The sequence below is a fragment of the Notamacropus eugenii genome, chromosome 7, assembly GCF_028372415.1.
Source record: "Notamacropus eugenii isolate mMacEug1 chromosome 7, mMacEug1.pri_v2, whole genome shotgun sequence".
Lineage (NCBI taxonomy): Eukaryota > Metazoa > Chordata > Mammalia > Diprotodontia > Macropodidae > Notamacropus > Notamacropus eugenii.
The window spans coordinates 162,626,009-162,648,498 of NC_092878.1; the positions used below are offsets into that span (position 1 = coordinate 162,626,009).

General features: G+C 49.4%; 2 protein-coding genes across 2 annotated transcripts; one reads left to right on the top strand and one right to left on the bottom strand.

Moving 5' to 3' along the window:
* Positions 1-586: 586 nt before the first annotated feature.
* Positions 587-9,683, top strand: CCNA2 (cyclin A2). The gene is made up of 8 exons (XM_072625230.1): positions 587-1,018; positions 1,331-1,580; positions 2,970-3,085; positions 3,179-3,402; positions 5,098-5,305; positions 5,909-6,022; positions 6,527-6,660; positions 7,297-9,683. The coding sequence occupies exons 1-8, from the start codon at positions 812-814 to the stop codon at positions 7,343-7,345; spliced, it is 1,302 nt and encodes a 433-aa protein (XP_072481331.1). The 5' UTR covers positions 587-811; the 3' UTR covers positions 7,346-9,683.
* EXOSC9 (exosome component 9) lies at positions 8,350-22,466 on the bottom strand. Its single transcript, XM_072625231.1, has 12 exons — positions 22,176-22,466; positions 20,519-20,613; positions 19,906-20,025; positions 19,684-19,786; positions 18,791-18,928; positions 16,909-16,991; positions 15,700-15,832; positions 11,920-12,008; positions 11,311-11,457; positions 10,446-10,627; positions 9,285-9,363; positions 8,350-8,523 (listed from the first exon to the last, which is right to left on the bottom strand). Exons 1-12 carry the CDS (start codon positions 22,239-22,241, stop codon positions 8,445-8,447), a joined length of 1,314 nt encoding a protein of 437 aa, XP_072481332.1. The 5' UTR covers positions 22,242-22,466; the 3' UTR covers positions 8,350-8,444.
* Positions 22,467-22,490: the final 24 nt, after the last annotated feature.

The window sequence follows — 22,490 nt, forward strand, 5'->3', positions numbered from 1 at the left end:
GGAGGCATTTTCAGAGGGCATCCCTGGCAGACGAGGAGGACGCTGGGCGGGGGTGGGGGCCGCCAGCCGTCTTAGGCTGCCCCCAATCTCTCCAAGGTGCCCCCCAGCAAGGGGCAGGCGCGTGTTCCGCAGACGTGGCTTCTTTGGGGGAGGGCAGGCATCCTGGGCCAGGCTGGGGCCCTGGGGTAACTGTTCTGGGCTCAGAGGCTGGCATTCCTCCTTGGAAGGGGGCTGGCTGCGCCCTCCCGGGCCATTGCTGACAGCTTTCCCGTCCTCACCTGCCCGGAGCTGCCCTTGCCCTGGCTCCCCTCGGGCGGCTTCCTCTGCCCCCACCCCGTGCCTGGAGAAGGCTCGGCCTCGGTGCCCGGCGCCCCTCCCGCAGCGGAGAGTCCTCCCCCGCCCCTGCACCCCCCCATTCCCCCCCCCCAGCCGGGGGCGGCCGGGGCGGGGCAGGGCGGAAGCTCCTCCCCTCCCTCCCCTCTCCCCTCCCCCTCTCCCCATCCTCCCTCCCTCCCTCCCCCCCTCCCCTCCCTCCGCCCGCCCCCCGCCCGCGTGCGCGCTGACGTGCGACGCCCGCGGCTGCCATTGGCTCATTTCAATAGTCGCGGGCCGCTTGAACCGCGGTGAGCAGAGCCCGGGGCCGCGGCCTGGGCAGCGGCTGGAGGCGGGAGCTGCTGCGGCCGCGCGGGGCCTAGCGCGTGTCGGTGCGCGGTGCGGCCGGCCCGGAGTGCGCCGAGGGCCCGGAGGGAGCGGAGGGGAGCGGAGCGGAGCGGAGAGCGCGGGCCCGGGCCCGGCAGGCTGGCCCCCCGCCATGCTGGGCCACACGGCGGCGGGGCCCCGGGCCGCCGGCCCCGACGAGAACCAGGAGAACGTGCACCCGGACAAGCGCGGCGGCGCCGAGCCCGCCAGGACGCGCACCGTGCTGGGCGTGCTGCGGGCCAACGTGCGGGCCCCGGGCCCGGGCCCCGGCCTCGGGCCGGCGGCCGCCCTGGCCCCGCAGAAGTCCAAGAGCCGCAGGGTGAGGCGCGGGGCAGGGTAGGCGCGGGCCGGGGGGGGGGGGGGGGCGGTGCGGGCGGAACCCCCGAGGCCCCGCGTTCCTGCGCGGGCGGGACCTGAGCGCGCGCGGGCTCCGGGGGGGGTGGGGGCCCCCGGGAGAGCTCGGAGCCCTCGGGCGTGCCGGCGTTTGCGCGGGATCGCTGCGGGAGCCGGCGCGGCGCCTCCCCTCCCCCCAGGAAGTGGCAGCTGTCAAGCGCGGGGCGTGGGGCCCCGTGCCGGCCGGGGTGCCCGGGGTGCCCGGGGCTCGGCGTCACCCGCCCGCCCGCCTTTGCAGGTGGCTGCGCCCCTCCGGGATGTCCTGCTCCAGGATGAGCAGCCTCCCGTCCCGCCCTGGAACGCCCCCGGCAAGCAGCCCGCTTTCACCATTCACGTGGACGAGCCCCAGGCCGGCCCTGGCCAGAAGGCCGCCGGCCCCGGGAAGGACGACCTGGAGGACCAGGCGCTGGCCTTGCAGTCCGCCACGTCCCTGCAGGACGCCCGCAGGCCCCTGGTGCCCCTGGACTACCCCATGGACGGCAGCTTCGGTAAGGGCGCGGGGTGGGGTGGGGTGGGCACCGGGGAGGGGCCGGGCCAGGGAGCGGGCACCCCGGAGGGGCCGGGGCCGGGAGCGGGGGCAGTGGGCACCCCGGAGGGGCCGGGGCCGGGAGCGGGGGCAGTGGGCACCCCGGAGGGGCCGGGGCCGGGGCCGGGAGCGGGGGCAGTGGGCACCCCGGAGGGGCCGGGGCAGGGAGCGGGGGCAGTGGGCATCGCGGAGGGGCCGGCAGAGCCGGACTTGCCCAGCCCTGGGAGCCAAGTTGTCTGTTCCCAGACCCTGCTGAGGTTGGGAGCCTGCCATGGCTCAGGCTGCGCAGAGTGCCCCCAAAACGTGGGGCGCACAGGAGAGCTTGGGCAGGGAGGGTGGTCTCCTCCCACCTGGGCTTCCCCGAGGCTCCCACAGAACTTAGGGCTATACAGCCGGTAGAATTGCTAGAGGCAGCAGAAGATCCGAGTTCAAGTCCGGCCCCTTCGGCCACCCTGGGCAAGTCATTTCGCTTCTCAGCTCCGGCGTCTTCAGCTGTGAGGTGGGCATCACCACCACACGGGGCTCCCAGGGCTGTTGTGAGTACGGGAGGAGACAGCGTTTGTGAAGCGTGGTTAACGCGGTGCCACCTAAATGCGCAGTTGTTGTTGTTGCCTATGAAGTCAGCTACGCCGCCCGACAGAATTACTCCTGGACAGCGGCCGTGTGCCGGGACTGACTTGATGGACAGCCCTTCTCAGCAGTGCCAGGCCCTAAAACGTTTCCAAAGGACCCACGATGGAAAATGCCCTCCACACCAGAGAAAGATCTGTGAAGTCAGACTACAAAACCAAGCCACTGTGTTTTTGTTTTTTCTTTCTCATGGTTTCTCCCATTCATTCTAATTCTTCTACACAAAAAGACTAATGTGAAAATATATTTAATAGGAATGTATATATAGGGCCCATATCAGATTGCAAGCTGTCTTGGGGAGGAGGGAGGGGAGCGAGGGAGAGAAAATTTAAAACTTACTGAAGTGAATGTTGAAAACTTAAAAAAAAACCAAAAAAACCACTCACCAAGCAGGATAGTGTCCGTTCCATTGGGGTCTGTAAGATTTTATGCTAGTGCTATGACCTTGCATGCCTTCACTTGTGAACCTCAGTTTCCTTGTTCAGAGAATGGGAATGTTGGTGATTCTCACTGAAGTGAAGAAAGCCCTTGGTAAAGCTAAAGCGCTATTGAAATCCAGGTTGTCGGTGTTATTACTAGAGATGCCCAGAAAGAGGATTGATGGCATTTATATGAATTCCATTTACCAGGGTCACGGGTTGACTGGGGTCAACCACCTGACTTTCTGCCCTTTAAACACTTAAAATGAACCTTTGCTCTGTCTCTTCTGAAATTTCCTCAGAATCTCCCCTTACTATGGACATGTCAGTGGTGCTGGAACCGGAGGAAAAGCCACCAAATGTCAATGAAGTCCCTGACTACCATGAAGACATCTATCTGTACCTTAGGGAGATGGAGGTAAAACTGAGTTTGTGAAGGGATGACTTGCTAGTCAGAACAGCGCACAGGGTCCAGCTGCCCTGACCCTCAGCTGCTGGCTTCTCTTACCAGGTTAAGTGTAAGCCCAAGGTGGGCTACATGAAGAAGCAGCCCGACATCACCAACAGCATGCGTGCCATTTTGGTGGACTGGCTGGTGGAGGTGGGGGAAGAGTACAAGCTCCAGAACGAGACTCTCCACTTGGCTGTGAACTACATTGACAGGTTCCTGTCCTCCATGTCTGTGCTTCGGGGGAAGCTTCAGCTGGTGGGGACGGCTGCCATGCTCCTCGCCTCGTAAGTCAACCCCTGGGGTGGGAGGCAGGATTAAACAACTTACTGGTCACCTCCGGAACCAGGCCTGCTTGCAGGGGTGTGCAGAACAGGCGTGACGGTGTTACATGTACGGGCCAGCAGGCTGACTTGTGCTGCTGACAGGGACGGGGCTGGCAAGAACTTTTCATTTTTTCCAAAATGTTAGTGTGTTGGTCTGGCTTAGAGGAGATTGGGGCTCAGCAAGGAGCACGACTTCGTATGACTTTCTTTTGCTTCTGGGAGTGTAGGAGGCAGTGTTTAGGAGAGGGGTGTTTCCATGTTTCAGAGGTGGCTCGTTCAGGCTGTGGAGGGCAACACCGCCTCAGAAGCTGGAGCCCCACTTGGGTTAATGGGTGCCTCCTTCCACAAAGGGCTTCCATCTCCAGCAGCAGCCGTGTGCTTATGGGAGTGTTGGCATTGCCGCTGTTTGAATGTGGCCCCTCTGTCCTGGCCCTCCATGATGCCATCACTGCCCTTCTGGCTTCACTCTATTCCCGGTCTTGGTGCTCATGCTTCTTTGGTTTCCTATGCCTCAGTAACTCTTCCTGCCACACAAAACTGCTTCATTGCTTTGGTTTTAGCATCAGTGATTCCTGGAGCATTGGCAGGACTCTTCCAAGCATCTAGCCACATAAATTACCTTCCTTGATTCAATGGCAGGAACAAATTAGAGCCATGTCATTTGAGCCTTCACACACGATAAGGGCCCAAGGCAGGCTGAGTGCCTATGACGGAGCCAAAGCTGGGGAGAGAAGGTCAAGTCCAATCTTACTCTCCTGGTGAAGCATCAGAGGCCTAGAGCAGGGAAGGAACCACTTAGAATCTGGTGATAGCAGAGCTACATTTCTGCCAGGTCTGTGCATGCCAGCTGTGTTTGGTGAGCATGAAGCCTTCATGATGTACCAGTGTCTCTGCTATTGAGGAGCTGGAAATTCAAAGACCAAGGAGTCTATGCCCCCAGAGATTCTACCTCCTGAGTGGGGCTAATGTGCAGATGAAAATAGATGACAGGAAAGAGCAGGAGGTGGGAGAGAATTTATTCAGGGGCAGCTGTCAGGGGGGCCTCATGGCAGAGGGGGCATGAAGGAAGCTTGAGCAGGCAGGGTTTTAAGTGCTGGAGATAAGGAGTGTAGATATTCCAGACCTGGGGGACATTCTGTGCAAAGGAAGAGCAAGAAGGCATTTGGATGTTGCTAGAATTGTAACCGAGGTATCTGGATGTGATCCCAGAGGCACAGCTTGTGTAGTAACACCTGTAGGACAACTGCAGAGACCAAGTGGGAAGTTACTGTGGTAGTCCAGGTGAGAGACGAGAGCCAGGACGGGGAACGGGGGCTGTGAAGACAGACTGGACAAGTCTTGGTAGCTCGTTGTCTTTGGGTAACATCAGAGATGACTGAGGTGGTGAGCTTGGGTGGTTGGGAGCACAGTGGTACCCTTGGTGGAAATGGGAGAATAGGAAGAGGAGCTGTGGTTTGGACTCCGAGGCACTGGGTGTGCTGCCTGGAGGCTGTGTTGCCAGGCATTGGATTGGCAAACAGGAGGCCCTTGGACCAAAGCCATGCCAGGCAGTGAATGACAGTGTTATTGAATTCACAGCAGGGCTCAGTCAAGCTCCTACTGGCAGTTTTGGCGATGAAGGCAAGTTCTGATTTTGAGTACTTTTTTTCACTGTAGAAAGTTTGAGGAGATCTACCCCCCAGAAGTAGCCGAGTTTGTGTATATCACTGATGATACGTACACCAAGAAGCAGGTCCTGAGAATGGAGCACCTGGTGCTCAAAGTGCTGGCTTTCGACCTCGCTGCCCCAACGATCAACCAGTTCCTTACTCAGTATTTCCTCCATCAGCAGCATGCCAATTCTAAAGTGGAAAGTTTAGCGATGGTAAGTGATGCAAAGGTGTCCCTTAGCCGGAATCAGTCTCCCTCGCTGTGATTGTCACACGCTGCCTGGCTCTGCTCGCTCGGGCCAAATGACTCTAAGCCCATCCCTACAAAGCAGCCCTTCACATAGTTGAAGACAAGTTCCTACATCAGGAAGTTTTTGGGGTCCTGGATCCCTTCTCAGAATGCTTTGAACACATAAAGTATCACCCAGGAAAATGAGTGGTGGTGAAATACAATTAGCAAAATATTGGGTGTCTTCATGGACTGTTAGGAGCTCTTGGCCCACACCTTCTCTTTTCCAGCTTAACTCCCCCAGCTCCTCCAACCTCCTAGGGCCTAACCCGGAATCTCTTCACCAGTCTCCCTGTCCCTGGCTTGTTACAATCTCTCCATTTAAGTGTGAGGCTCACAGAGGCCCAGAGCCAACAGGAAAGCCAGTTATTAATAAGGATTATTGTGGAGAAAAGACTGTAATTGGTAGCTTATTAAATATACCCACCAGGTTAGTATTCTGTTGTTAATGTTAACACATAAAACTTAACATCTTAGGTAGAAATGAAATTTACGTAATCGCTAAACATGAAAACTTTTACATTTCTAGTTTCTTGGAGAATTGAGTTTAATTGATGCTGACCCATATCTGAAATACTTACCATCAGTTACTGCAGGAGCTGCCTTTCATATAGCCCTCTACACGATCACTGGGAAAAGCTGGGTACGTACTGATGGTCTAGGAATAAATTACGGTGAAACATAAAATTGTGGTGGGTTCCTGATTTCCTTTTGTGAAAAGGAAAAGCCAGTATTATGATAGCTCATTTCTAGAGCAGTGTTTGGCTTACAAAGCACTTTTGGGAAACAATCCTGTGACATGGGTAGAACAAATATTCCTCCACTTTACAGAAAAACAAGCAGGTTAATAAGCTAATGAAGGAAGTGAACAACATTAAGAGGCCTCTAAACAAAGGGCAGAGAAACTGCAGCTACACAGATAGCCCAGAGCCTCTGCTCTGTGGTTCAAGCTTTAACTCAATCTATTTCAAGGATCTTTTGAGTCTGAAGAATAGGGAATGATGAAAAGATAATTGACCTGCTTCTGGAGGAGCCACAGGGTCATTCTCAGTTGGGTGGGCCTTTCATGATCCAGGCGAAAAGGGATCTTTTTTGCCCTTACCATAAATGAGCCTCATACTTCTCTGCTCTTATCTCTTTCCCGTAGCCTGAGTCATTAATCCAACAAACAGGATACACCTTGGAAAGTCTTAAGCCATGTTTAATGGACCTCCACCAGACCTACCTCAGAGCACCACAGCATGCACAGCAGTCTATACGAGAAAAATACAAGACACCAAAGTAAGAACTGTCTTCTTGGGTGGAAATCTTTTCATGCAACAACCCCTGTGAAGCAAGTACCTTTCTGTCAGTGTAGCTGCATATCCTTCTCATTAATAAACAATCCGTTCCTGAAGTTAGAATATGACATTTAAAAGCCAGTGAGAATTTACTAAGTGCTTACTGTGTACCCTTCAGGCAACTGTGCTCAGTGCTGGGGATACAGAAAGGGCAACACCTTCCCTGGCCCTCACGTGGGAGGGAGGAGAATTAGATGGAATTCCCCATCTTCTGTGGGGGCACAGGTATGAGGCCTCTGACTTGTCAAGAGAAAGAGGATGAGTTGGGGAGCAAACATAGGCTACCCTGAGTGTCCATGGGGCTTTGCACATACTCAGATGCTTGTGAAATCATTAATTTCTACTGTCCTCACTTGAGCCTCTATCACACCACATGAACTATGTCCCTGTCTTGAGAAGCTGTTGCTGCTAAACCTCTAAATTCATAGACATCAGGTAAACAGACCGTGAATCTTTGTATCAGCGTTGTGGTCTATCCCACTGGGAGCTCACCAGTTATCTTAGTCAAAGTTGGGATAAGCAAAGCTCCTCCTCCAGGAGGAAGAAGCCTGAATTTCACTTTCTCTTTCTTTCCCAGGTACCATGGTGTATCCCTCATCAACCCTCCAGAGACACTAAACTTATAGAGAACAAGAGGCTCAGAGCCGTAATGCTGGCAGGTGCTATGCTGGACAGTTTTTATCGTGGGCCCATGTTTCTTCACAAAGAATCACTTCACAAAGGACACGTTGTGGTCAATTCCAGATTATGAAGTACCATTTTTGATTTTTATGATTTTAAATGTAAATCTTTTTTACGTGCAATTGTACTGCATATTTAGCTGCAGATTTAAGTGGTGTTGTTTATGCATAGTGAGTATTAACCAAGCCTGTACCTTAGGATAAGAATTTGGTGACCTCTGTGGTCTGGTGACTACAGTGAAAACTGGCTTGCCCGTGGGAGTGTTTGGACATGGACAGTGTGGTACAGGAGAGCCCAGTAGGATTTTCCAGGATGAAGTTTAGACCTTGGTGGCCCTCCCTGTCTTGGCTCATACCTGTTTTCCTAAGATTGGTGTGGCCCAGGAGAGCATCATTGCCTGAGCTCTGATGGCTCTTCGAGGGTAGGACGGGCAGGGTTTCTGGAGCAAGTCCCCTGCAGGAGGGCTGTGTGCGTGCCACCCATCAGTGCTTGGCTGTATTGCACCTGCTGCCCTCGTGGTATAAAATAGAATGAGATGGCAAACAAACCATGTGTATCCCTTCTCTTGATGATGCCTGCCACTCCTTGGAGCTGACGACCCAGAGGGAGCTGCTGATGGGCAGAAGGGCCTTTCCCAGGCTGGTCCCTACAGATGGAAATGTGTAAGCCTTGTTTTGCAGGACAAAACCAAACAGAAGGGAGGAAACTCCAAGTCATCCTTCCTATCACTAATGTATTGGAGAGCTGACAACTAGCAGGACACGGCACCTGGCTACAAAATGAGAATCTGGGCCCCATGTTTCGGGTAAAAGAAGTATTCTGAGAGATTAAGTGACAACTCCAGGGCCATAGCTCTCCGTCAGACCATGCTGCCTGCCTCTGGGCCTTCCCCTCACCTGTCTGCAATCACAAGTAGTTCAGCCTCTCAAATTAATCCAAGGACACGAGATGTTTTCTAGATACTTTATTTTAAATCACGAAAAAATACATGTAAAAATACGCAACAGTCCTAAATGTATTTTCCAATAGTGTATTTTGCAAGCTTTAGTCAGCAGGCTTCTTTTTCTTCTTTCTAATGACATTTTTACTTGAGACTTTGTCCTGTTTGGAGTTGGCCTGTATTCTATAGACAAATAAAATCAAAGCCTTAAAAACATGGATCTCAGATTATAGACATGTATTTATAGATGTTTCCTTTAGTGTGTGTTCACTCAGGCAAAAATAACATTTAGTGAGAAGAGAAGAGCTCAGCCTGTGCTCCGCAGGGTGGGAAGCCTGGTGCTATCTTGCAGGCCCATCTGAGAAGGGCATCTCCGGGACAATGGAGCAGGAACAAATCATGGCCTGGGATGATGGCTAGCATTGTCAGACCCCATCTAGACTTCACCCTCAACCCAGGAAAATGAACTGCTTGAACTTTCCTTTAATGATGGAAAAATCTTTTCTTGGAACCACAGGCCACCATCTGACCTTACATCAGGCAGGGCCAGCTTCCCTGTTCCAAGCACCCTGCCCTGAACCTCATGTACAACCAGTTGTTCCAACTGCCTTGTCCAACGTAAGTTGGTCCAAATGTTTTCATCTTAACCAACCTTACTGGGTCTGTGTGAACAGTCCCAGCTCTCTTCCTCCCTCTGACCTTCACATGCTTTAGTCTGATAGTACACGTTTAAGAAGACCCACAGTCTTTCCTGGACAATTCTATGTGATCTATGAAAAAGGATCTTTGCTAGCCATCTGCTTAGAGTAAAGGGAGATTTCGACTTTCACCTATGCATGTTAAAAAATCCTCCATCTGGAGAAGAGATGCTGACCTTGAAGCACAGTACCAGGAGCGGCATGAACATTAATAATGTGGAAGTGAGCCCGAAATCCTCCAGTTACCTTGTTTCCTTGGGATTTTCTCCTGGTTCTAAAATGATGATTTCATCTTCTTCACTATCTGACAGAACTATAGGAGCATCTTTAAGAAATATAAAAAAGCCACATTAAGGCAAAAATGTGCAGACAACCGAGATAACGTGTAGCTTCTGTCACCAGGTAAACAATCTATTTTTGTTTCGGTAAAAGAATAATTCAGAATAACTGCAAGCCCCAAGGGGTTCAGCTTGATGGAGATGGCCATCGTTAGAGGACACTGGGGGAAGGCCAGCTCTACCAGGTTGTATTTTATTTCCTGTAAGAGGCTCTATGTACATAGCAGGTCTGCAAGAAATGTTTTCTGTATGGATTATTCAAAAGCTGTAATATATAGATTTCATTAAATGAATTATTGAATTGTGTTTCCAGAAAAACATTATTGCCTCTGGGGAAAAGCACATATTCGGTCTCTAGGTACAGCCTGGCCAGAACACGGGGCTTTGGGGTGTGGGTGAGAGGGAAGCACTGCTGTGTGCTAGGTGAGACAAAGGAATCTGGGGAACTACCATCTGGGGTTGGTCTGGTCATCTGTATGCATTCACTAAGTCAGTGAGTGCTGAGGTCAGACTCACAAAGAGCTAGGTTCAAATTCTGCAGCAGACATTAGCTACTAATGAGCAGAACTGCCCTGGTGATGGGAATCCCCCACTCAGTCAAGGCTAATTTGGTGGGGTTACCTGTTTTTAAAACAATTTGCAATGAAGGGAGCTAGGCACTCCTCTACCCTACCTACCAGAGTTCAGAACCTGAGACATTGTTCCAGACTGTTTTACAAATAATAATGAACTCAGTTTCCCTTTGCATACTATTCTAACTTGACAAGTGTTATTTGGGCATCAGTGAAGACACCTGACAATCAAAACCAAGCTTTCTGCTGTCTTCCCTTGTCCCTCACAGTCCTGGGGGCTCTGCCAAGATCCATGACATGACTAGTCCCTGCTGCGTGCTAGCATGCACTGCTCCACCAGGACCTGGCTATCCTCAGGAGCGCCCATCTTCTGTTTAGAAGCAACTGCATGTCTCGGCAGGAAAGCAAACACGTAGGAAGGCAGTAAACCCAGAGGAAGTGAAGCCAAGTGGAGCGCCAATGAAAACCAATGATTCAGTTGTCACGGCAGAACTCACCGTCACTGATGTGGTTTCCAACATTATGGTCTTCTGTTTCCATCTTGACACTGTCAAGAATGGTGACTTCATCGCTACCACCTTCATCCTCTTCCTCTTCCTCTTCCAGATCGCCCCAGGAACTCTCTATCCCTTCTCCAATCTGGGCGGTCCCAGGAGTCCATAACACCGGTTTAGAAACACTCAACTTGTTAAGGAAACTAAGAAACCAAACACCATGGTCCAAAGGGCAGGCAAGATGGGAGGCTGTTTTTTGTTTTTTTTTTAAAGAATCACGTGAGCCCACTTAAAACTAGTGACATAGTTTGTTTCCTTAAAAGCAAGGTAATCTAGCAGCCTGCATACAAGGTCAGCTACATAGGCCCACCATCAATGGGACTGAAAAAGAGGAAGATGACTGGAAGAAGGCTGAGATAAAAGGTTATGGACCACATACAAATATGACCTATTCATTTTTATGATATGAAGCTAAAGATAACGACTCCAGACATCTTGGTGCAGTGATAAGCTGTGCTGGCCAACAGCTAAATGCTCCCTTGAGGAGACAATAAATATGGCTCCTTTTGGAAAGCCCAGGATGAAAGCATTGACCAGCAATGGAGTGGAGTGACCCCACTCTTAAAATCCTGGATTTCTGGAGGCAAAATTAGGAGAATGTTTGTAACTTTTCATTTTTCAGGCTACTGTCACATTTCTGAACTGTTCCAAGTTATTAAATTTTCTAACAATAAAGACAAGCTTAAAAAGAAATGCAAATCATGATAACTAACACTGAATTATTACAGGTTTTGGGGGAAGCACAAAGTTTAGTGTGGTAATGGGTCTGCGATCACTTATTACAAAAGATAACTGCCAGAAAAGATACGTCTCTGGAGGAGGGTCAGCTTCAGCTATGATTTCTTCTGCTTTCTCTTCCACATCTGATGTATCAACAGGGGCCTTTTCCATTTTGAAAGCTGTGATCCTTTGGTTTGCTATGGATTCTGCAAAGCCAAACTTTCCACCTTCTTTCCTATTTTGTTTTTTTGGTGTGAGAAAATAAAAGGGCAAAATAATTCTTACTATTTATCCAATGACAGGCGAGGAACCTCAAAATGAGGTTGGTGTGCATTCTGTTGGCTATTATGACCACATGTGAACAAACATAAAATCAGGAACTGTGCAACTGGAGATCATTTACAAATTGTCTTATTACTTTGATTCCTTAAGAAATCACAGTAACTTAAGAGGGAGGAATTGTCTTACCTGGCAGAGTTCTTTTTAATGAGAGATGGTTCAGATCAGAAAACAAGACGAGCACACAACTGGCTTTCACACACTCCTACTATAACTAAAATTAGTGCACAAGGAATATCCCTGTGAGAAAGTGGAATTATGTGGCTGCTCTCCTACGGAGTGGAGGTTTCTAAACAGAACAGCCAGGCGGGCTAGAACCACCCAGGAGTCGATGGCATTTCCTCTGCATCAAACTCACCTCGCTCTCTTGTCATTCTCCAAAGCTTTCTGTATAAGTTCTGTGATCTCTGCCACCTTCACACCAGCGATTTTGCTGCATCTCAGAACCTGTGTGAAAACCAACATGACTCAAAAAATACAACATCAAATGCTGTATCCTAAGGCAATAAAAGCAGCATATTTTGGTTCTCACATTACTTGTTCTACCTCTGAAAATATTGACAACAAATTTAAGCAACTTTGCTCAGAGGTCCTTTACAAAAAGAGAGAGGAAAATTCAATCATCTGAGTGTTCCCTACCAATTAAATGTAGTATTTTGGAATTTAAAGATTTGAAATGGAGATTAATTCTAAATTAGTTTCCTATCCATTTGTCATTGGCTCGAATAAACAGTAACAAAATAAATACTGTAAGACGCTGGCAGAGAGAGAATGAGTATTAGTCATTATTTCATGCTGGCATGCCATGAAGTGTCTTTGAAAGGCCTTTTCAGAGTCCCATGGCTGTGTTTAATCTGGGTTTGCTTCATTCTTTACTCATGTCATAGGGCATGTAACAACTTAGGAGCAGGGCTGTTTAAAAGCTCCACATTAAAAAATAATGTGGAGCCATGTGGAGAACTTCCAAATTCAAAAAAAAGTTTTGCTTCTAAAATAAATGTCATTAATGCTAATGCCTTCCATCTCCCCTGCCTATGTTTTGTACGTACAGTTGTTAGCATGTTTGTCTTTCCCATTAGAACACAAGCACCTTGTGGAAAAGGACTCTCATCTCGCCTCAGGATCCCTAGTACACAGCACAGCCTCAGAGTGAGCACTCGATAAATAAATATTTTCCAACAGATTAAAATGGTACAACTTTTTTTTCAAAACAATATACAGTTGTCCCTTTCACATTGCAGGGGGCTCGTGCAGGCACAGCACCCCCACAGTCTGAAAAACCTGCACAAAATTTTTGGCCCTCCCTTCATACCACAGAAGTCTAAATTTTTTCTTTTACTTTCATGGGCTTCTCATGTACCTCTGAGTTTCTAAACTTTTTCTGTGTTGCCTGCTGGCCTTCACCTGTCACCTGTGATTTCTATAAAACTCCCCCCAAATTTTCATTTAACTTCTTGTGCTGACACTGTGATGGGGAACGTTGCAACGTGGAAGGGTAAGTGTATAATTTCAAGGCTTATCTTCAGATGGTGAATGAGCATGGAATGTGCAGTCCCTGGAGCTGGATCTGCCTCTGTGGCCCCAACAAACTGGCTATCCTCTATGGATCTCAACTTAGTCATCTGTAAAATGAGGAGCTGGACTAGATGAGAGGGGTCTAACACAGCAGCCCACATGGAGCCCACAATTCTCCTGAGTGTGGCGTGAGCCAGATTAGAATGTAACTGGGAAGTGTTTAACAATGAGCAAAAATTCAACAAAACACAGCTAAGGTTAACATGTGGCTTTCTGTGTCAAGACGTGGCCCTCAGGGATCCTAACACACAGTTCAGCGGCCCTACTTCTATTTGAGTCTGATGCTACCAGCTCTAAAACTGACACGATGACCACTAATCCTAGAACTTTTCAACAAAAAAACTCAATGATCTGAGAGTAGGCAATTTAAAATTCCTATTTTTCTGGTCCTTTGTATTTTGCCCTGCTCTTCTTTCAGAGAAGTAGGCCTCCACTTTGAGGGATATGGTGATGATTTTTTACATTTCTTCAGAAGATCACTTCTGCCGAGGCTGGAGCATTCACTCCAGGGTGGTGGCAGACATGCTGATCTCAGTCAGTCAGCAAGCACCCATTACACGTAGTGATGGGACCTTTGGCAAGTCACTTCTCTCTGGGCCCCAGATTCCTCAGCTGCAGAGCGAGGATGTTCCACTCCAAAGCTGCTGACTTCATTATTACTCGAGTTCTGTATTTCCAGAGGAGTGAACCATGTCATTTATTCGGCTGGAAGAAATGATCTCCAGGATATCAATGATCTCGTTAATGGTGCATTCCTCACAGCAGGAGCAGATCACCCAGCTGTGCCTAAGGCATGCCACAGATGCCAGTGGGATACACAGGCCACAGGGCTCCTTCACTTTCCCTCTATGACAGCCAATTTTTTTTTCTGGTCATGTTGCTCCTTCTACCACTTCTGGGCAAATTCTGGATAAACTTAATATGCTGCTGCCTACAGAGTCCTCCATGGGGTCATCCTCACTTTCAAATCTTTGGAGACAGCAGCATTTCATGATTCACAGCCATACATCAAAGGTGTAAGGCAATGCAGCAGGCATTCCTCTTTCTGTCCAATTCTGGGCTCTGCTCCCTTTGCCTTGGGTCCATGATGTATACACACTGATCGATGAGCTCTACAGGCAGTTCATCCAGATGCAAGTCGGCTTGTCTAGATAAGAGGTCTTTTCTACACCCGTGGTTCTCCTGGCTAAACAGGAGCTCTTGAATGCTTGGAGATCTCATTAGGGGGCTCCAAATGGCCTGGGCTTGACCACTCTGCACAAGTCATTAACAAACAGGATCTGAAGGCCTCGCCTCCAGGACTTGAGGCTGCACATGTCCATGACGGCACGACAGCAGCGTCCACAGAGGCCTGAACACCGTTGTCTTGTTAACTTCATTTAAGGATATTGGATGTCTGACTCACCACAGGAGAGAACTAGCTGGAGAAAAGCCCTTAGGGCGGTGTGTGCTCTCCCAGATCATCACTTATCATCACAAAAAAGCATGGTGGGGTCTTGAATTCTCAGCACCTTTCAGTTGAGTGCACAACTGATTTGAAGAAGCTCATCGGGGAAAGCCTCGTTATTCCTTTTCTATACTTTTATCAAGAATGCCCTCAATGCATGAACAGATGAAAATTTTTGAGAAAGAGGACAGGATGATGGCCTACAGTTGGGAAGGTATTGATGTCCTCTTGGTCACTTCTTCTGACAAAAACAATGCCTGAGATTTCCCCCCACACGTTTGCCATTTCTCCATCTTTCAGATTCCTTGAGAAAAAATATCAGGCCTATATTTGGGATTTCATTGGGTCTACTCTAAGGAATTCCTGAGTGAGGAAACTCTCTACCAAGGAAGTTCAGCATCTTCTCTGAAAAGTACAGTCTTAGAGAGTTGCAAGAAACTATCACTGAAAGGTTAAGTGTCTTGCCCAATGTCACATAATCAGTATGTATCAGAGGTGGGATATGAACCTGGGTCTTCTGACTTTGCAGTTGACTCTTGATCCATTACAACATCCTGTCTGAACTACTTCTTTTAAAAATGCTTTAACACCATCCTTTCATTTATGTGGATCTTCAACACAGCTAACATCCAAACTTGAGCTTAATATCCACACTAGTTAGGTAACCAGAAGGTTCAGGTTCTAAGTCTTGGAAGGACAATTTCCTAACGATGCTCACTCATTTCTATCCCTTGTTTTCTCCTTCATGCCTCCTCACAGTGAGGAAATAAAAGGGGGGAAAGGGGTGTGTGTGGCTTTGGTGATGATGCCCGAGGTAGGGAAGCTCGTGGCTATAATGCTGGCACCAGGTGAAGACTGCTTTTGGCTACACACTCAGGTATGAAGAGCTGATCTGCACTATAGAAGGGGCATCCACAATGCGCTGTTCTGAAATATTACGAAGTGGGCATTATTAAAGACCAGCAGCCATCAATCAGTGCCTGGATTATGTGAGTAAGAACTAGCCTAGTTTACACACAAACTTACCCTTCTAGTTACACAAGACTTAATGTAAGTAACATGAGCCTGGAACCTCAACCCACAAAATGCCTCACACCATCATCTCTAACAAGTCACCTGATCTTGGAGCAGCATGATCCCCCCACTGGACTGCACGGTACAAATCTCACGGTGTTTATTCATGGCGATCACGAGCAGGCCATCCATGACGCGTTCCTCTAGTTCATTGGGATCTACCAATAGGTAAGTTCTGAAATAAATATTAGTGTAGTGTTTTCTACAACAAATTCAAAACACGGAGTGACTCAAGGGTTAAAATATGAACTCTAAGCAACAGGTTTTGAAAAACTAAAATGACACCATTTTGTAATATTAGAAAGCAACGCAGGGAAGCACTGAGAGTCAAAGAGAATGATTATGTTTGTGAACACAGGGTGAATGCTAAATGCATCTTTCTTTGAAAACTCAATTACTGTAAAGCCTCTGTTAATATGGGTTTCTTCAAATAATGCCTAATTTGTCTTTGGCTGATTAGATGACTTCAGTGTTCTAACAAAAAATTAGATCATGTGGACCTCCTCTGATGATTTATATTAACTCCAAGTCCATTTCTGCCTCCAATCCCTTCCATCTAGGATTTCATTTCAAAGTACAATAAATGCCATCATATGGCAAAACTAATGACCCTAGAAGTATTTCTAAACTCTGATCATATTCCATCAAAATAGCTCATCTGACATTGAGATTTTCAACTATCAGTTCAATGTAACGAGTCCATTGAGTGCTTCTTAGTGCGTTTATCCAGCCGTGTTCACAGCTGACAGAGAAAAAATATCCAACACCTAATGACCTGATCACAGCCTGTCATTCTCCAAGTCCTTACTTCCTGAGTGCCATCTCTCCTGGCTGAGTCACCTCTCGGTGCTCTGCATACCTCTCTAAGGCTGAGTCCCAGGCCCGCTGCTGACTTGCACTGGTAGAGGGGAGTCCTCACCTGGAAGTCTCCTATACCAATTCAATCACAGACTTAAGTCTTTCTCGTGCATTTATTAAATGTAAGAGAGGTGACACATGACAATACAGTTGGGAGTGGCAATTTCAGGTCTCACACTTGAATCTTTCCCTGCCACTCTTTTGGCCACATGGGATGCTGCTGCTCATGTTTTCATGTTTCAGAGTGTGTGTGTGTGACAGACCCCACACTGAGACTCTTCTGCCTGCCAGACAAGAGAGGTGAGGGATCGGATGTGCAATGGACATACATTTTGGCACTGTCCTTTGAACATCTGTTTTTGCTCCTGATGACAAGCCCCGCCCATGACTTACCCCTGCTGGAAGAAGGCAAAACTGACACAGATGGGCATGTGGTGGATACTCAAAGGTACAGGATCCCGTTCTTCCAACGTGTACTGCACATAAACACAATGACTAATAACTCTAAAACATTAAGGGAATGGACATGGGAAAAAACAAACTGCCCTTTTGTCACCACTGTTGCCCCATGCATCTGAGACAGTGGAATCCTCCTTCCTGAAACTCTCTTATTAGGGTCCCTGGGGTCTGAAAGTGCCCACCCTGGAGCTGGAAGAAGCCTCAGTAGGGCTGATGTAATCATCAGAGACCTGTGCTCCTGGGAGTCATGAGAAGGTAGACTGCCTGCTAGGGATGCAGATGCCCAGGCCAAATGCTGACCTCCTACACAGGGCATCCTCCAATATGCCACCCTGGGATGCAGCTCTAGAGCTGGTGCCAAGTATGCATTCAGCCTCCTAGGCACTAGTGTGATGCCACCAGAACCTTGGCATCATGAGAAATTCTAATTGGCACCAGATTCAGATCCATCAGAGATCACCAGAAACTCTCAGAAAGCAGAGGCCAAGGGAATATTGCTCCACGACTGAGGTACCTCTTGGGAGGCATCTTCACTCAACACTTCAGGAACACAAAGGACCTCAGAGCACAAAAGTTCAACCTGGCCCTGGGGCTAGCATAACAACCCTTATTTGTATGGTACTTTAAGGTTTAAAAAGCAATTCCCTCATAAGCACTCTGGGATTCTGTCTCCCACAACTGTATAATCCAGCAACCCTGTCCCACACCCTCCTCATCTCTACCTTGCAGGGTCCTTCAAGGCTTGGCTCAGGTGCCACTGACTCTATGAAACTTCCCCTGGGGTCTCTAGTGGTTAAATCTCCTTCCCTGTCAAATCCCCTTCCTTTTCTTTACTTATTTTTGTGCCTACTGTATTCCCCCAGAAAAGTAGAATGCTTTCAAATAGCAGGGGCTATTTTAGTTTTTGCATTTTTATCTATGGCATCTGGCAAAATGCCTTCTGGTTTCTTCTCTTGTTATTAGTGTAGAGACAGATGTCTTGATGTGTTTCATGGTATTGTCCTGGTCCTCCTTTATTACAGCACAGTGATTTCCCATTAGGTACTGAGCCTCATTTGGTCATCCCCCAAACCAACAGGCATTTATTCTAGTAGGTTCTTAATCAAGGTGAGTTGAACTGAACTGAATCTGGGCATGATCATAACTCACAGTGAGACTCTAGGCAAGTCCCTATGCTTCCCAGGGCTTTGGCTTCCTCATCTGGAAGGGGGTTAGGAGCTGTGCCCTGACTGTCACTGAGATGTTGTGAAACTTTAAGGAGGTAATGAGTGTAGAGCATTTCACACACTGGAAGGGAAGCTTCTATCATTTTCTAATGGATTCCTAAATCATGCTTTCTTTTTTTATCCCTACTGACAACCCTACACATCTTCTCCTGTGTTTTTCTCTTCCTGAGTCACTGAGCATTTTATTCCATCCAAATGCCTGGAACCACAACCACCATTAAATGCAGTTTTTTGGTCTAGACCTGTGATTTCCTCAATTGCAGGAAATTCCTAGTGTGGAAACTCTCGCAGAATGTGTGGGGGTCACCAAGAGTTTAAGTGACTTCCCACAGTCACAAAGCTATGGCATGTCAGAGGCAGGACCTAAACAGAAGGCTTACTGACCCAAGGCTGGCCCCTCAACCACAACACCGCACTGCCTCTCTTCATCGGTATTTTCTGATAAGCTTCATTCCACTCTTGATGCTGCGCTAGGGACCGTGACTTAGAAAGCTGCCATTTGGCACCCTTGGGATTTAGCCCCCAAATGCCAGCACCCCTGAAGCAAGGGGTTCCCAAAGGATTCCCCAACCGTCACTGCAGAGACTTACCAGGGTGACCTCATCACCTTGGACAGACACGTCAGGTCTGCGGAAGTGACACAATGCCACAATCGCTGCAATGCTGGCAGCGTCAATAATGTTCCCATCATGATTTAACAGATGGAGATCCACACGGATTTGCCAGACCTGAAAGAAAATCAGGATAATAAAAAGTACTCTTTATACAGAATTCCTTTTTAAATACATCTCGTAAGTCAAAGAAAACAAGTCTGTAAAGTCAAGGAACATGTCACCAGGCAGTCTGGAGGGTGGAAAGAACACAGGATGTGGCACTGGTGAGGGTGACACCTCTGTCACGTCACTGTCTTCTCAGGCCCTGCTTCCTACCTCTAATGAGACTGTGGTGTCATTTTTGTAATTCGGGCAAAAAGAAAAGGCACTGGAGTATGGAATTCAGAAACAGAAAGTGCCTTGCCATAGTTCAAGTCCGTCTACTACAGCCAAGGTTAAATCCAAAGGGACCCATCTGCCAGGCTGGCACTGGACTGAAAATCAAAAGAGCTGGATTCCAATCCTTGTTTTGTATGGACTTGGGGAGGTTAAACAACTTCTGTGTGCATTTTGGGTCTTCGCTTGTAAAAGAGGAAAGTGCTGTCCGCTTCTATGAAAAACCTTAAAGAGACTGAATGACATAAATTTGGCTGAGAAGTCTAAAACGCACTGGAAGGAGGATTCTATAAATCCAAAGTGTCAGTTTACTCCTTCCTAACAACAAATGGGATGATGCCCCAAGTACACCCGCAAGCAACCTTTGGGAGAGATGGGAGAATTCCCCATGAAAAAATTGGATCGACTAAAGCTTTGGGAATGAAGGATGCATGTCAACTCCCCAAATCTACGACATTTCCCCTAGTGTTAACCATTGAAGGCATATTCTGTACCTTTTCACCAGCAACAACACAGAGAGATTCGGTGTCTATACACTTCGAATTTCTTAGACATCTTTCCAAAAGTCGATTCAACTTCACCAAGAGATCTGACTGCCTATGAATATAAGTATGGGCTGATGAGAGAGAGCCATCGAAACACAAACTCGCTGCTATAATGCATTTTCCTCTTCCAAAAAGCAGAGTAAATCCTTCTTAAGAAACAGAATCCAATACCTGCCAGGTTCAAAAGCAGGAGCAGCCATCTGAGAGAGTTCGAGGTTAAAGAAAAGAATACCTTCTGTTGCTCGATTGAGCTTAGGAGAAACAAGTTCACAGGAGACTTGCCCCAGAACTCTGCAAAAACAAAAAATAAACTTTGGTCAGTGAAACCTACACATTTTGTACAACTCATCTCAGTTGATTATTTTTTTTTTAAATATATTTTTTTAAATTGGATCTTCCTCTCTTGCCCAGACTGGATATGCGGGACATGAACCGACCCCTGAGTGACTGAGGAGCTCTGACACTGTTTCCTCCCTGGGCTGGTCTGTCCCTCCTGGGACTAAGGGGTTACCACATTAAAGTCAGATGGTACAAATGCCCAGCTGGCACAGCCCCATGCAGCTCAGAAGAGCTGCCAGCCTCAGCTAAACTTGAACCTCTGCTTACTGCCACCCTTCCACAACATCAGAGGACATTTTGTCCAGTCCTCTCATTTTACAGATGAGAAAAAGTGAGGGCCAGGCTGGTTTCACAGACTTTTCAAATGTCCAAAAAGCCGAGGCTATGAGGTACTTCTCAAGCTGATTTTTATTCTACTGAAACACAATGGGTAGCCTTTTTTTACCTTGTTTTCCCAAGTTCCACAATACAGCAGCCGTAGTCTGTTCCAAATGAAATTTTGATGTTTCTGTAGTCATAGGTCTGTCTACCATCAAGGCGCTTCAACAGAAAGACAAGTTTCATAGGTAGGGAGAAACTTCAGGAGGGTCAAACAGTTAAAGTGCTTTAACGTCTATTAACTAAACTGGTGAGTTCTAATTGACTTTGGTTTGCTGTTACTTTGTATCACAGCTCTTGTTGGTGTCGGCTCTTTACTAAGCGCAAACTTCACCTCTCCCTACGGCAGTACTAGGCTCAGAACACAATGGGAATCCTTTGAATGTGTCAGTGTCTGAAACCTCGGATGCTTTTTACTCGAATAAACCTCTCACAGGAGACTAGCGCAATAGTCGGACCAGTTTCTCCCCAAAGTCACAGAGTACGAGTAGGAATGAAGGGAATGTGGTGGCGGGTTCGGGGAGAGCATCTCCATCAGAGCCAGGCCCTGCCACGGATCACGGCCGAGCATGACCAAGTGGGGAGCCAGCGCCCGCGGGAGGCACGAGACGGCGGCATGCCCCGGATCCCTTAGTTCTGCGGGGCCGTCTTCCGCGGGGCGCTGCATGTACCCTCTTATCCGGTGCCTGAACACGCCTCGCCCGGCACCGCTCTATGCATTTATTCTCTGCTGTGGGCGCCTCCAAGGAGGAGTCTGCAGGCTCAGCAGCAGCTCTTTGTGACCTGTCCATAAGCTCGGGGTTGGTACCTTTAAGTAACACGGTTTATTTATCCGTATTTAATAGATACGTGCGAGGTACCAAGACTGCTAACGACTATTTATCTGAAATAACATATCCCAGCACCACCGACTCGCAGACCCCGGGGCCAGAAGGGGACGCCCCAGGGCGGGCCTGGAGCCAGCCCCGCCCACGCTGTCGTCACTCGGCCCCGGGGGCCGCCCGGACGCGCTGACGTCACTCGGCCCCGGGGGCCGCCCGGACGCGCTGACGTCACCACCACTTCCTCGTCCCTCCTGCCCCCGCCCTCTAGGCCCCGTTCGGGGGCGCCCCTCCTGCGGGCCGCCTTTCCGGATTCTTCGACGTTTACTTTGTATTTGACACTGCGGAGAGAGGCAGCCTGGCCGAGGGTCCGAGAGCGAGGGCAGGGTGGGGGCCGGGCACGTCCCTGCCCCTCTGGGGCTGCCAGCCCGCCCCGCCCTGCCCCGCCCGGGAAGACCCTACATGGCAGCAGCCACCGCCTCTGCCTCGGAGCTCCTAAGCATGGTCTGGGCCCGCCCCCTGGAGGGAGGGGCTTCCCATCCGCCGGAGGCGCGAGCGCGAGCCCGGGCTGCGCGCATGCGTGGGTGCTGTAAGCGGCCAGAAGCACGCATGCGCTCACGGTAGGGCAGGGTTCGGAAAAGCGGAAGCCCAGGCTCTCTGAGATTGAAGTTCAGAGCCCGTTTCCCATACGGCCAGACACCCGGAAGGAGGGGGAAAGACTGAGGACCGGGTACCCGGGAGACGCTCGTGACACTAGTAGGGCGGCCGCGGCCGGAGGCGCATGCGTTCCACCCTAGGCGCGCCAGGGAGGGGGCGGGGCGGGAGAATGACAGTTGCTCCGCCCCGCCCCCCGCCTCCAAACAGCGGGCTCAAGGCCGCGCTTGCGCGAGTTTCCTTCCCTACCTTCTTTTCCTCGATGGCTCGGAGCAGGAAGCGCCTCTCGCAGTTGGATAACGGTGTCTCCTTCATGGCAGCGCCGTTCGGGGGGAGCGCTGCGGCCCCGGAACCCGGAGGGAGGGAGGGGAATGGAAACGAGAAGCGCGCGCCGCTTCACGTGAAGCCCAGGCGTCTTCGGTGGCGCCGAAGATTGACGGCATCAGTACGCGGCCCGTGGAGGGCGGAGGGGAGAGCCGGGCGAGCGGCTGCCGCTCTGCTCATGCGCGAAGGGGCCGGGGCGGGGCGCCGTGGCGCTTCTGCGCAGGCGTCACGGCTCCGGTC